Raw genomic sequence first — 16,486 nt, 5'->3', positions numbered from 1 at the left:
TGGACACGCGAGCGTGTTAATTTTATACATGACTTTACAGTCGCCAAAACTGATTTGAGACGAAAATTGAATTCACGTGCTTACGATCCACAGGCGAGCTGCAAAACGAAATTCGACAATCGGCCCGGGCCTCTAACTGATTGCTGAGTCATTTAAATAATCGCGGAAACCCTGCACAAATTTGTTCATATCTATAGTAACATATGTATTAATAAACGCCAATCAGAGGGAAATCGTATGCACCGTAGATGTCCACACGCCTCAAATAACATTACCAAAAGGGAGTTTTATAAATTATCGAATACATACGTTGCACACAGTATTTATACTCTTCCAGAAACGTAGCTGTTGTTTATGTACAAGAGCTCATTAAAACACACATAAAATAATGTTATTTTTACTTCTTGACTGCGGGTGCAATATTATTGCACGAATTATTCTGAATCACTTTACTATATACATGTTGAAACAAACAAACAAAATGATTGGACTATGATAAGCATTCAATTATGAAAATACATACATTTACGAAAAATAGTTTCACCTCTAAGGCACCTATTAAACTATCACAATTATGAACAATAAATAAGATGAAAAAACAGCAATTAAAGACAACTGAGCAAATATATTTGAATGTAACTGTAAGGACCACAATGGAAATAAGGGCTTGCCCTTTTTTGTGTTATCCTTGGTGTTGGTGTGTATGTCATAGTTTTCTCGTATGTGATATAGTATTTAATAATGCTCATTATTTTATCCTATGTTATGTTGTTAACTATGTATATGCTTCCTATGCCGAAATAAATCTATCTATCTATCTATCTAACTGTTCAGTATTCATAAAGCAGCTGAAGTCATTTTCTAACTTAAGTCGCTTTCCTAAAATGTTTATACTCAAATAAAAAGAAATATGGATCTGATTTGAATATTAAATTATGTTTTTTTATCAATAAGATATAAGACCACAAGCGGATCCGGGGGGGGGGGGGGGCTCCCTCCACCTAGACTCGTCAAAGTTTACTTTTTAATTCAGTGTTTGAGAAATACTCCAAAATGCACCAATTTTCTTGGATAGTACCCCGAAACACCTCTGCAAACACTTTCAACCAAATTTGGTTACGCCCCGAAGTTGCACCCCCTCAAACGATCCGCCCCTGAAGACAACCATGTGTTTCAGATATTATTAAGTTTTTTTTTATAAACCAAATGCCCATTGAAATACCTAAATTAAGAAAGTGACTTCAGCTAAAAATGACTTACGATGGTTTTTGAAAACTAGCACTGTATCTGTTAAATGCGATATTCTCCCACTTATTATCGCTTGTATTTCGGCAGTGGCGCTCTTTCTCTCTTCCGGGGCATCGTGTTAAAGCTAGCCCTTGCCTGATATTCAGAGTCAGAGTAGCCCCGCGTTGTTTCAACTTGCACTCTTTCCTTCCTCTCTGGTAAAGATCGACTTGTCGCTCCCAAATAGTCATCACTTTCAACACTTTTTCTGGAGCGATGAGTTTCAATTTTCTCAAAGGCTTCTTCTCTCTTTGCCCGATAAGAATCCGATCGATTTTGAGACTTGTTAAGGGCGTCTTGGTATTTTTTGTACTTTGCTTTGGTAGCATTTATCTTGGTATAACCGCCTTGGTTTCTCCTAGAATTGTCTGGATTGTGTCCCCAGCTATCATCGGTATCTGAATTGTATCCACGCTGGTCGTGATATTGTTCACTATACCCCTTTACTCTGCTTTCACTTTGCCCTCTTGCCCTGACTGTCTTGTTTGTGTTTCTGTCTCTATCATTCATGTCATTATGCCGATCTATTTTCGTTTTGTATCTTTCATTGTGTTCTTTATCTTGCTTATTCTTCACTACATTATCTCTTTCTCTGTTTTTCGTATTCTTTTCTCTTTCAAATCTTTCCTTAAACTTATCAGTTCTACCTCTGTATGTGTCTTTGGTTTCCTTGTATTTGTCACGGTATGAGGCGGGCGGTACAATAGCTTCTTCTTCTGTGCTACTGGCATACCCATCATTGTCATCATCATCGATTGGAAACCGGTTGGGCAGATGTGGTAGATCGAATGGCATGCTATAAAGGACGGTACACCAATGATCAAATAATGTTTGTTATGTGATTTGGGTGAATTAGTTGAAAAAATTTTCAGTAACTCATACTGTAACGCCTGGTGATTATAGCCTTTACTTGAAGGCTCTAATTTAAGGTGGCTTTAATTGAAATAAAATAATGAGCTCGCTCTTTTATGATTTTAGAAAGGTTATCTGTAGTTGTTAGTAGTGGGATAAAAATGGTATCCGTACACGGTAGATCTATAACTTCATCACTTTACTATTATAAGAGAAAAATACAAAACAAATACAATCAACCTTTACTTTCAGTTGATTTATACATACTCTTATACTTATAAGCATTCTTACTCAAGTTAGTTATCAATACTCTATCAGTATAAGCAATTTTACTCGTAAGTATGTTATCGATACTATTTCAGTAAAAGCCATCTTACCCGTAAGGTAATTATCGATACCCTATCAGTATAGTTATTCTTACTCGTATTGATACTCTACTTTACTCGTAAGGCGGTAATTGATACTCTAGTTTACTCGTAAGGCGGTAATTGATACTCTAGTTTACTCGTAAGGCGGTAATTGATACTCTAGTTTACACGTAAGGCGGTAATTGATACTCTAGTTTACTCGTAAGGCGGTATTGATACTCTAGTTTACACGTAAGGCGGTAATTGATACTCTAGTTTACTCGTAAGGCGGTATTGATACTCTAGTTTACTCGTAAGGCGGTAGTTGATACTCCATTTTACTCGTAAGGCGGTAATTGATACTCTAGTTTACTCGTAAGGCGGTAATTGATAATCTAGTTTACTCGTAGGGCGGTAATTGTTACTCTAGTTTACTCATAAGGCGGTAATTGATACTCTATCTTACTCGTAAGGCGGTAATTGAGACTCTTTCTTACTCGTACGGCGGTAATTGATACTCTATCTTACTCGTAAGGTTTTCTGTCAAGCCATGTTTCATCCTTGTCGGCGAGCAGGACGGCTGCCTCGTGCGGTGTTATGAACCATCGCAAGCGTCTCTTGTCTTTCGGCATAGATTCTCGGAGGCCCAATGACGCTGACTTCATCCGCGGCTTGAACGCGACGTCCGCTGCTTCTATGATATTCTTTGCTTCGTCTAGGACAGCCTGTTAATGTATATCTGCTAACTTTAAATTACATATATGAAGTGCACTGAAATCAATACTCTATGTGCAGTATTTTTAGTTATCCCTTTGTAAGTTTCATACTTATTCTTTGTTCAGAGCATAACTTGAATATTGAAATCACTCTTCATATATAGATATATCTCATTGAAATGCAGCGCACACGAACCATAACTCGGGTTGCAGTATTTTAAGTGATTGCCTATTGACTAATTGTAATCCTTTGTCATAAGGCGAAGTCGATACTGCTCTTAAATCGGCAGTGTGTATGTGGCAGTATGTGACTGTTCTGTTTTCCTATAAGCATTGCTTCATCGGATTTTAATACAACGTATCCACTGATTGTGGTGGGAAATGTGGCATGTGGTTTTTCGGTATTTACTCTCTTATGCCAGTGACGAAAGATTTTAACGAATTAACTAACACCTGTCACATACATTGAGGGTATTAAGTTAATGTATCATCAAGCATATGAACGAACTTCATACCAAGTAGAACAGTAGTTAATACATCATTATCTCTTGAAATCAATGAGCTTTAAACAGGCACAATATAGGCATTATAAGCCATGCAAAAAATGTCTTCATGCATTATCATATTAAACTCTTTTAACCTTAATGGTTTAAACAACAAAAGCTTAGCATATGATTTTTGTACAGATAAACATATACTAGACTTTATAAACACATTTTTAATTAGTTGCGTGGATACAAATACTAGTAAAAAGGCACCAAAATGTAGTTTATGTTTCTAATATTTACACAAGCCATGTGTTCTTTTGTTTTGATCAAATAAATCAAAAGCGTTAAAAATGATAATGCATTTAAATCAAAAACAGTGTTTTGCTTTAACCTATATAGTGCGCCTTTAACCACTCGGATACCTGATAGTCCATAGCCCTCTTCGGTTTATTGTCCATCTCGGGGGTCCCTGTTGGGTCGAATAGCGTCAAGCTCTCCAGCTGACTTGCCATCGTGTTTGAGAACGATTTGTTCTTCCAGTCGCCCGTGTGGGGGTCGAATGTGTACTGAAACGATGAAAAAGATACTTTGAAAACATGTATTGTTCATTCATTTTGTTTGACGGTGTAATAAAACAGCTGGTGCAAAGACGGACAATGCCGTTGTTGGGATCAAATGAATACTTGTTTAATATGCGCACAATGGAACTGGTTTACTGACCGTGAATCATTTTGTGACATATCTTAACTGAACCTATGATGTCTGTTCTCTGCCTATGACCATGTGGGGATAAAATGCTTACAATGACTCTGACTCACTTTGTAAACAGACATAATGAGCTATCGATGCTATCGTTTATTGACAACTCGTCTTTAAAGAATGACTGAATCAAAATATCGATACTGACTTTTTGACAGCGTCGCTGGGGGTTCGATTAAAATACCAAAGAGATTTCGATTATAGTATTGGCATGCTTCTTTTCAGCGATAAATAATAAGTGCCACATGTGAGACTTCAGCGTACCATTTGACAATAACTCGACAATAACTCCAGTCTGTAAGTGGTAGTTTGTAAAGAGATATGAGCAAGATATACAAGTCGCTCAGTGATCGGAGCGCATTGCGTGCAGGTGGATGATTTGTCGTTTTGATCTGATATGCTGAGTTGACTAGGTAAATGTAACAAAAGTAGTTTAAAGCACTGGTTTAAGAATCCGAGTACTTTAATGTTTAAAGTGTGTGTATGTTTCAAAATAGGTGTTCGCACATTTCATTAGATTATTAACAAAACTAATTTCCACATGTATCCGTCAAGAACTTGCGTACATATTATATTCTACTTTGAGCGCATGCTGTTATAACTAAGTCGATTTTACTTTTCAATTATTTTCTTATTTTTGAGATGCAGTTGAAATAAAGCTTTCATGATGTTAATTCTGTAGTAGTTAGCAGGGATAAACACATGCAAAATTTTTAAATATTGTTATTTGCACAACTTATTCTGATAAGGTCAAAAAAGTGAGATTAGGGTTATATCTTGTTTAAAATGTTGTTAATTCTGAAGTACTTAAAGGGATAAATACATGGAAATGGTTAAATATTGTTATTTGCATAACCCATTCCGATAAGGCCAAAAAGCGCGGTTATGGTTACATCTTGTCCCAAAACAGGTAGGGTTGGTCGGCTTCTTTCATTATAACTATTAGGCTTTATGTAGCGACATTAGTGTCATCATTGGGGAATGGCGTAAAAGTAATCTTCTGTATAAAGCTTCAAAGGATTTTAAATAATAAAAATAATAATTACAATAAAAATAATCAACGGACTATAAAACGGTAGGGTCGGCGTCTATTTTGTAGATAGGGTCGGGTTACCCGAACCAGAAGTATTGTTTATCTAATAGTGACTACTATGCGAATCCAAAAAGGACATTTAAGGGGCTCAGTCCTTGAATCTTTTGAGTCTCATCATAATTCAGAAAGTGCCGATACAAACAGTTAAATAGTTAAATTGTAAAATACACAGTCAAACGCCGTTGGTTCGAACTCGCTTGACTCGATTTCCTCGATGGCTCGGAGTTGATGTTAGACCGATTTTTATTATACCGAATGTAAGCATTCCCGCCAACTGGGTTCGACTGTAATGACACATATATAATCAGTTTAACCTCTGGTAATAGCTTCCATCCATGTCTGGCTAGGGTGTCCACAGCCTCGATGACGAAATCTACTGTTTCGTTGTCCAGAAAATAGGACAAATTAATTCGCGAGAATCCTGGTCTGAAATTAAACGATAAACAAATATGTCTCACTGACAATATTTTTATCAAACACATCGGTGGTTTTTTTTAAAAAAATGAGTCGATTAGCATGTACTATCCAGGTGGCAACTTTATTTCTTTAATTCTTTTTGGGGTGCCATTTAACGTGAAAAAATTATTAATTTTTATTTTAGATATTGTCACAAGACAGTTTTCATGGTGCTACAGACGCCGGTCTTCAACAAGGGAGGTAATTGCGTGCTGATTACAAAAACGTGGTTTTATACGGGTACTTCTTTATCTTTGACGTGGGCAAGATCAGGATTTCTAGCAAGGCCAAATACTTGGATCTACTTATCTGGTATGGGAGAAAAAAAAACTTACTTTATAATATCCAGAGCTTGTTGTTGTGGCTTTTCCTTGTCTTTCCTATAAAAAAAATATGTTCACGGGTATTTTAAAACAAACCATAGTAAACTATGCATCACTCAAATATATATATATTTAAGATTATGATATCTATTAATATTTTCATCATCGCTTATGCTTTAAATTCCTTACTTGGTTATTTATTCAATCAAAAATTGAATCAAAACAAAAGTTACCTCTGTGTTTTTTCCGTCAGAAACATCAGCATTTTCTTTCCCATTGCGGATGACATTCCTAGAAGGTCCTGAAACAAACAAAGGCTGTTATCAGCAGTATTTAGACACAAACTGGGCTCATTGTCTAGAACTTTTTAAAAGTTGACATCATGATTAACGACATCTTTATTTAGTTAAAACGTGACATAGTTGATAAAATATTCATATATTCAAATAAACGAATACAGCTGAAACTGTTGCCTCAAATTTTGTCAGAAATACTGCAGATCACAAGTCTAATCATTAATTTTCTAGAGCAGAAGAGATTTGAATGTAAACAAGGTCGTTAACTTGAACCAAGTTCTGAACAATCGGCCGAGTGTAAGACTATAAGTAACTAACGAGGCTTGCCGAGTTACCGGTCACGCAGCGTGCCCGAGGGTCGGATTTTTCGATCCGGACCGGAAAAACATGATTGATATTTTTTCTTGCATACCTAAAATTATGAATTTGTGGAAAAAATAACGTAGAAAACGAACTTTTGTACAATTACACCAAAAAGCGCGTGCGAAGTTGTTTACTTACGTCATAGAGCGCAGTAATTTAAAAAAACAAACACTAAAAATAGCGTTTTTTACGATGAATTATTTTCAATTTTAATTAAAAGTCTAGCAAACATATTTATTTGATTGCGCTTTATTGGAATGGCATATTATATCTTTCATAAACCATACAATAAATGAAATAAGAAGTGGCGCGTTGTTGCGCGTGACTCATCTTACATGGGGTATGTAAGATGGGGTTTTCCAGCACTGGTCACATGACCGAAAACACACGTCCGGTATGCAAGAAAAATGCTCATTTTGGTAAAAACATAAGTATCAATAAACTGGCGTCAAACATCAAGATAGATATTAACATTTTCATTCGTTATTCAGATATGATTGAACATAAAGACCTGCGATGTCGACGGAAACGTGTTAACACGCCGAACTCGACGTGACACAGGTCACCAGAAAAACGTCCTATATTCCCTATGTCTCAAATTATTTTGGACGGACAAATAAGCACTGTCTCAGTACCGCCAGTCCAAAATTTCTCCAAAAATGGAAGCCTATATGACGGCATGATATTTGTATCTTTAGGTGACCTTTAGGCAAATTGTGAATAGTAAAAACGGCGTTATGCATGTTGTCTGATAGACAAAACGTTCTTGATGAAACTGGAAGGATTGTATACATGATTTTTTGTTCGAAATAAAAATATCAAAATTTTATTGTATTATCAATTTTAAAAAAAATATTTTATAAGAAAATTTCATTTTAACAAACCAATCATAGCTTACCTGCGCATACGGTCCCGCGCATGCGCAACCACCTCTTGCCTGTATTCCATACAGGTCGCTTAGCAACGTGGAGACGAAATTGTGGTGTACGAAACGACCAGTTTCTTGATTGAACACAACGAACGAAAAGATGGGTATCCGCTCCGCCGTGTGACTTCCCATCACATACAGGTTTGGGTTTCTTTCCCAGACCGCGAAAGCACGACTGCAAAACAATATGTTTTTTACGATGGTTACAAAGAAGTTTAGAACCGAACTAGGATGACCGCGTGCGCAACTGGTCTAACCCAAGGATCAATCGATCGCTTGCATAAAACTTATTGAAGTAAACTGGTATCTAATTTGATTCTAGATCACCAACCCAATTGTGGTCAAAGTTATTTATTTGTTGGTCAATATCTATCCAATTATTACTATCAACCAATCGAATCTGATCAACGTTGTAAACTAAGATATTGCTGTGTACACGGCCAAATGTTCAGAAGTTTTGACATAATTATCAATTAAAAAGTCTTATCGTATATTCTGCAAGTAAGAGCGCAAAATAGTTTCGTGTTGACACCCATAATTGCATACACAGTCCAGAGCGCGGTTGATAACGTTAAGCAAAGAAATACTTACTTGCATAATTCCTGTTCTCTGGCGTGAATGACATCCACTCCGATCTCCTACAGTTAACGTAAAAGTGTTTTCATTATTTTTTTCAAGATTTTTTGCTCATCCATTCATAACGATACAGCACATTGAGCTTGACTGGACAAGCATAGTAGCCAAATAAAAACTGTAACAAGGTGGACAACAATAATTGGACTAATTAATCAAATTCGTCAAAAAAAATCAGTTGATATTTTGTAAGCACATGCTATTTTTAAGATTATGCTTTTTGATCTATCTTGTGTGTCATATGTTTTCGTGAATGCTAAAAAAGCTAATCATTAAATGTTTTTTTGCTGTTTTTATTAAAGTTTCCAACTTATTATTGATTTTGTTTTCTATTATACGTCAATTTAATAAAATATCGATGACCTTGTTTAGAGGTACAATGTTCTCTTGTTAATTTCCCAGCGTAATATTAAAGTCAGACTTTGTTTTTAATTCACGGTCGGTGTTTGTCATAACTGTGATTGTTCGAGCATGATATGCTTAGATCATATTGAAAAGAGAAACAACACTTTTGTTTTACCGGGTTAACGTTGTCTGGTGAAATGCGCAGTTATGCAATGGTTCTAACTTATATTTATTATATCTTATGATATGGTATAACATGCATGAAAGAAGTCATGCCATTATTTTAAAAGCAAGTCTGACAGAACTGGTAAAAAAGACTGTCTAATCGTTTAACCTTTAAAATGCATACAAAAGGAGCATTTTAAAATATAATATAAATAATGCTTACTGTCTGTAAAGGCAACTTATAGATTGTCTAGACTTTAACGAAATCGGTCGGGTTAATGGAAACATTTATTTTTAACACCTTACCCTAGGGATTTTTACGAACATTTCCAAAGCGATACTCACCTCATGGTTATGGAGACATTTCATCCAGATTTCTCAAGCAATTTTCTATCTAAAAAGTTAAGTTTTAAAACAGTACATTTCTACTATCAAAAAAAAAAGTACAAAGGATCCAAGAATTCGTAATGAAATGGCCCTTAGATGATTTGGTGAATCTGAATTCGACCAGTTTTGTTCTTGTTAAAGAATGTTTGTATTTTGTTTTGATTTCGGTTAGGTGCCCTCGAATGTTATTGTCTGTTTTTGTATATGTTAATTCTGTTTTCGGTGCCGTGCTTCTAGTGTTTATGTCTAGAAAATCTACGCTCTCAGACTCAATTAGCTTATAGACGATATGTTTGTTTTCGCCATTTAACATTTATCCCATTGGAGACAAAACAACAATGAGACAATTCTTCCAATTCGTATCACTCTGATCAAGTGTTCAAATATTATATATTCTGTCCAGATTTTAAACCATCTTTATTGTATTATCTTTCGCTAGAGTATGAAGCACACTAAGAGCATAAATTAAACGTAATGCACTTTTCAATTTCCGGTCACGCTTCACATTTTCCGGGGATAATTTCCCAGCCTACTATTAAACTCAGACTTGGTTTTTAAAACATGGTTGGTGTTTGTCATAACTGCGATTATTTGAGCATGATAATTTGTATGCTTAGATCATATTGAAAAGAGAAACAACGCGAACGTTTTACCGGATTAACGTTGTCTGGTGAAATGCGCAGTTATGCAGTGGTTCTAACGTATATTCATTATATCCTATGACATGCTATTCCATGCATGAAAGAAATCATGCCATTATTTTAATGGCAAATCTGACAGAACCGGTAAAAAAGTCTGTCTTATCGTTTAACCTTTATAAGTCACACAAAAGGAGCATTTTACAGTATAATATAAGTAATGCCTACCGTCTATAAGGGCAACTTATAGATTGTCTAGACTGAAATGAAGTAGGTCGGTTTATAGGAAACATTTATTTTGACACCGTTTTTTATGGACAATTCCAAATCGGTGCTCACCTAATGGTTTTGGGGCCATTTCATCAAGATTCTTGGAGCAATTTTGTATTTAAAATGTAAGTTTTTAAACAGTACAGTATAAATTCTTCTGTCGAAAATATGTCCTAGGTACATAAGGATCCTAGGATTCGTAATAAAATGGCTCCCACATGATTTCTTCAGTTATAATTCGTGCAGTCATGTTCTTATTTCAGAATGTTTGTATTTTGTTTTGATTTCGGTGAGGTGCTCTCTTATGTTAATGTTGTTGTTTTTATATGTTACTTCTGTTTTCGGTGCCGTGCTTTTTGTGTTTTTGTCTAGAAAGTGAACGCTCTCAGACTGAATTAGCTTATAGACGACATGTTTATTTTCGCCATTTAACAATAATCCCATTGGAGACAAAACAGAAAAGACACTAATCTTTCAATTCGTATCACTCTGATCAAATGTTCAAATACTATATCCATTGTTTAAATTATGAACGATCTTCTGCTAAAGTAAGAAGCTCACTATTATAAAGAGAGCATTATAAAACGAACGTTAGGCACGTTTCAATTTCCGGTCACGCTTGTGGTTTCGCGGAATAATTTCCCAGCCTACTTTTAAAGCCAGACTTGGTTTTTACATCACGGTCGGTGTTTGTCATGACTGTGGTTGTTTGTGCATGATATGCTTAGATTATATTGAAAAGAGAAACAACACAATTAATTTGTTTAGTTACAATAAGTTAAAGCATAACATACCTTTCCAGCAAATGAAATTGCAGATAGGCAATCCTTTAGTAGTAGACTTAATAATTAAATTGCTTTTGTGGGTTTTTAAAGAACCGCCTACTGCCACTCATCCAAAACACACTCCCTGCCTCAGATTTTGCATTGACAATATGTCCGCAAACTCCGCCCACTCTTAATGATTAAGATTTTACTTCTTGTCTTATGAACAAAGGCCCTTCCCGCCGAACAGTGACTTTTGTGCTAATGTAACTAGGCGAGTCATTGAAAAGGAGATGATATCCATTATAGGGACGTTGCCACTTCATTTATGAAATAAAAACGATTAGATTTGTTCCTCAAACAAATGTGCTTATAACGGCATGTTCCTTATTATTTCTTCACTAAATATAGAATAGGTTTCCATAATTCGTCTGCAATAATTCTTCAGACTTTAAATAAAATCCTATCAACGGAAATCATGATCGTCAAAACGTGCAGAATATCTGCGAGTAATTCATCAAAAAAGACAATTATAGAAATCCTGCGATCAGTTTCCTCTAATATTGAGGACGTGTTTGTCCAGAGGGAAAGTGCAATATATTTCATCATCGTTAGAGCACACTTTTTACTAAGAAAGAATAACTTCCCCATAAGGCCTTCAATAGTATAAGGAAAACTACAGGGACAAGCCCAGCAGTCTAAAATTTAAAAAAAAGCTGTTGAGAGGCACAAACAAATTTGAACTAGAGACATAAATGTATATATGGTAATTATGTATAAGTTTTATTTGTTTAGATAATCTTTACTCCCACCTCAAATAAGTAGATCCAATAATTTAACCATGGCGAAGATAAAATGCCCGTATGGAACTCCTTTTTAATGGTCACCACATTGTAATTACCTCCGAGGTTGAATTCTTCCGTCTGTAGCATCATGAAAACCTTGTCTTGTGGCAATATTCAAAACGCTAATTAATTATTTCTCGCTTCAAATGTCATCATAAAACAGTTTTCACGCACCTTTCAAGAAATAATGCTTCACTCTCCTTAGAACTTTTTAAAGACCGATTTTACTATTAACATAATCTGAATCACTGCGCGCGTATCCATGACAACCACGAACTATCGCATATCCATACGCAATTATTTTCACTTAGCACAAAAGAGTTTCAGCAAAAAAAATCATTTTTACTTAATTTTGTTTAGCAGAGGTGGGAGAAAAGGCATCTACCATAGCCGCTCGTGTAAGATAGGTTCATCCCCGCCCTACGCTCGGGTCGGAATTACCCTATATTACACTCTCGGCCATGGAAGATACGTATAATCTAGGATAAAGGGGTACATCGTGTAATTAAGATTCAGTACGGGACATATATTTAAAGAGGCACTCTTACTCCCAAATAAGATTTAAAACAATTGCTTTAATATTCCAAAAAGGATGAATACATGTCGAAAACAATGGCTCTGATGAAGGATACAAAATTTAATTTGAAAGAAAGTTGCAGAAAACACGTATTTTTACCTAATGACACGATAGTGGACCACAGTAAATCTTTTAGCATTCACCAATCATTTAATAGTTTTGCGGCTTCAACTGTTAAATACACGATTACAATCCAGTAATCAGTTATTAATATTTTCCATAAATGCATTATTTAGTAAGTAGTTAAAGGTTTATCACTCAAAATTTATGTTTGGTATACATACTCTTGGAAATGCTATTTGTACAGTGCAATGACTATAGTGAATTGTTTTAAACACATAGCATGTGAATATTTAACCATGGCGGGACGATAATTTCGTAACACAAAAACTTCATTTTACCACTAAATTTCAATGCCAAACTATGTCATTACTTATTCAATATTAAAGCTGCACTCTCACAGATTGACAGTTTTGACTTTGTTTTAGTTTTCGTCTCAGAATCAACTGATTTTGGTATAAATGCCTTCAGTACAGGCATATAAGATACCTCACAACAGAACGCTTTTATTTTCGAACGTAAATATAAAAAATGCGATTTTTTGTCAGTAGTCTTGTATCATTGGTGATAAGATATTTAAAAAATTCTCATTCCAAGACAAAAAATAATTAAAAAGAATGTCAAAACGGTCAATATGTGAGAGTTCAGCTTTAAAGAAAGATTCAGTTTGGGTGTCGTGCTATCGTAACAATGAACAGATGTATCCCTGCCACGTGTTTTTATTAAAACGGTGTTCATGTAGAAAACACAATCGTAAGAATAGTATTAAGGTTACATACAACTAAATGACTTATGGTATGCAATGTAAATGTAATACTGTTACAACTATGAGTATTTCAAAATGAATTTATATAAATTATCTTTCACGAAAAACACAGTAATGCAATGGCACTTATGTTTGTGTATTATTATATAATATGACCTCTAATTGCATGCACGAAACAAGTCATCCCATTTATTTCAAAAGTAAGTCTGAAAGAACCGATTAAAAGACTATATAATCGATTAACCTTTATACGTCACACGAGAGCACCATTTAGATATTTAATATAAGTAATTATAACCGTCTATAAAGGCTACTTTTAGAACGTCTAGACTTTTGATAACGAACATATAAGACCTTAATAAATCACAAATTTTCATTAAGTCTCCTTTAGATAGATTGACCGCAATAACTATTAAGATTGTGTCAGACCTAAGCACATCGTCTGAATAATGGATGGTAATCATCTATTTTCAATCTATGCATTCATAATACTTTAATATGATGTTATATTATGTTATTTTGCTAATACTTTTGTAAGTTTTATTATTATTTAAATGCATTTATTATTTATTTTATCTTCCAGTTTCTGTGTTGCATTATTTATATGCTTTTCATTCGCATTTTTTGAAAATAGCTCGGCGAACTAGTGTTGTAATTTATGTGTATCCGACGTGAAAATAAAATTAGTGATTGTGTATCTTGTGTCATTGAAAAAAGGGGTAATCATAATGACCCGTTTTTATGTTATAAGAGAATTTGTATGCATATTTAAGTTCACGTACACTTACAATCACAAACAATCTTGGAGTGAAATGACAACAACCTCTTAAACAAAGCAGATAAGGATGATTGATTGATTTCGGGAATATTACCATCAGCTATGTTTTCAAATAATTCTTCAAAAGTCACTTGTATCATCGGAAGGAGATGAAGAAAATCCATATTTGATACCCAAACTATAAAAGTGGAATTTCAATACTATAAAATGGTAAACTATTGGAACAAGCTGTTTATTAACTGTGCACAAGGTCAAAAAAGTTGAAGTCAAGCGGCGAAACAACACACTCACACATTGTCCAAGGTTACTGCATTCCTCGCTCTAAGCTCCAGTCGAGTCTAAAACTAATGTTCTCTGAAACTTAAGAAATATGAGACTTGGTTCTGGACACGCTCGTATTTTTAGCCTACACCATATATTCATTAAACAAAAACAACAGAAAAGAGTTGAGTAGACTTGAGTTTTGTAATCGTAGCATGTAGTGCAAAAAAAAATCATAATGGCGAAAAAACAACACTAGATAATGTGAGATCTTGATAACTGGCTTTGGCGGCCATTTTAACTGTTATATGGGTGATGACGTCATATCTTGAGGAACAAGACAAGTAAGCATATAAAAGGTATATTCCTTAAGTACATGGCAACAGACATGTGTTTGTTTTGTAAAACCATTGTAAACTAAGTACTTAAGTTATATTCCCAATGGAAGTATTTTGCTTGTCGTATGAAAAATGTCAAAAATGATTATTTTGTGTACTAATCACTCAATCAAATGACTGCAAGGCCAATTAGTTTGACCATATCCCATAATTCACGTCGATTTGCTAAATTAAAGTCGATGAGTAAAATAATGTTATATAGTGTCCCTCGAGAAGAAAACAAGCAAATATTTCATTGTTATAATGAATTTGTACTTATCATTTATACGTCTTGTGCCAATTTGTAGCAATTCAATGCCGTTCCAAAGACAATGAAGTGAGACGAAGATGTAATAACGCAATTATGTTGTCTCGACATAGTACTATTTTACTACGAACTTTAAAAGTGGTAATTTCATTATCTTTATTATCATCTATCTTATGTCCGTCCGATGGTATATAATGATCACTCGAAATTGATTTTTAAAAGTTTTATTCAAGAAGCATCACAACGATGATTATATGTTTAAACAAAGGTATAAGTAAGGTTGGTAAGGTAATGTTGTCCGGTTAGCGCAGTGGTTAGCGAACTAGCTTCTCACCAAGGCGACCTGGGTTCGATTCCCGGCCTGGGCGCATGTGAGTTTGGTTATTGTTCATCAAGCTGGGCAGGTGGGTTTTTTCCGGGTACTCTGATTTCCCCCACAACACAAGACCATACTCTCGCACAACATCGTGCCAACGAGAGTGACTTAGTATAAGCTATCATAGCTTCCTTCACAATCGTTGTAAAATATATAATGGTTAAAGTAAGGTATAAGTAATTTTGCGTAGATGTATCCCCAACGTACAAAATACCGGTGGTTACCTATTACCGATGTAATCCGAAAAGTCCGAATATCTAGGCCATGAAGAGCACTTCCGGTATCCTTTGTTTACAATATCTCTTGGTATATGTCAATATGAAACTTTCAATAAATAATGAATTCCAAAGGGCGAAAAACACAAATTTTCTTCAAAACAAAATAAGACATATCATATAGCTTAGTTATGAAAGACTCAAATACTATGAAGTACATGAAAGGCATATCAACAAGGGTATAATAACAAGGGTATACATAGATAGTACGAGTTTTTCAGGCGAAGATGAGGATAAAATTGGTGTTCGCTCTAGCGAAACGGTTTCTTACGTCTGTAAGAGGACACTTTTAAGGAAAAAACGAGTTTCTGTATCTGACTTCTACGACGATAAGTGTATTGCATATATAAGTGAGCTAATAAATGCATTAATACATAAATAAATACAGCTTAATTCTGTTATAACGGACTTCAGAAGTTCCTGAACTGTTGCCTGTGTTTAGAATGCCATCCCCAACACCAAGAGACAACAGTTTGGACTGTTACTTAAATAAACATGAAATAACTGTTTTATTACCTGATTAAAAGTTGATTTAAACAAAGTGTTAAAAACATTTAAAAAATATGGTATGTCGTCTTAATAAAATCTGGAATTTCCAGTGACGTCATAGTGCGAAGGGGGAAAAGCTCCTACTGTTGACGGGTGACTAGTTCAATCCTAGACAAAATGATATGCTTCAATGTCGAACAACAAAAAAACAACAATTTTGTATTTATAAAACGGATCAAGCTATCAAGATAAATATTCTATTCTAAAACAAATAGTTAATTTAACAAATAACTGACCTTAAGGA

At 34.8% G+C, this 16,486-nt stretch overlaps 1 protein-coding gene and 1 long non-coding RNA gene across 2 annotated transcripts; both read right to left on the bottom strand.

Moving 5' to 3' along the window:
* Nucleotides 1-1,314: 1,314 nt before the first annotated feature.
* Nucleotides 1,315-4,523, bottom strand: LOC128230673 (serine/threonine-protein kinase fray2-like). The gene is made up of 4 exons (XM_052943117.1): nt 4,509-4,523; nt 4,113-4,256; nt 3,015-3,211; nt 1,315-2,083 (listed from the first exon to the last, which is right to left on the bottom strand). The coding sequence occupies exons 1-4, from the start codon at nt 4,521-4,523 to the stop codon at nt 1,315-1,317; spliced, it is 1,125 nt and encodes a 374-aa protein (XP_052799077.1).
* A 1,823-nt stretch (nt 4,524-6,346) lies between these two features.
* LOC128231229 (uncharacterized) lies at nt 6,347-8,007 on the bottom strand. Its single transcript, XR_008260319.1, has 3 exons — nt 7,879-8,007; nt 6,555-6,622; nt 6,347-6,378 (listed from the first exon to the last, which is right to left on the bottom strand). It is a non-coding gene; the product is annotated as an uncharacterized LOC128231229 (long non-coding RNA).
* Nucleotides 8,008-16,486: the final 8,479 nt, after the last annotated feature.

The sequence above is a fragment of the Mya arenaria genome, chromosome 4 (genome assembly GCF_026914265.1).
Source record: "Mya arenaria isolate MELC-2E11 chromosome 4, ASM2691426v1".
In the NCBI taxonomy this organism is placed as follows: Eukaryota; Metazoa; Mollusca; class Bivalvia; order Myida; family Myidae; genus Mya; species Mya arenaria.
Note: the sequence above shows the minus strand (reverse complement) of the source record. Positions and strands in the feature narration are given on the sequence as shown.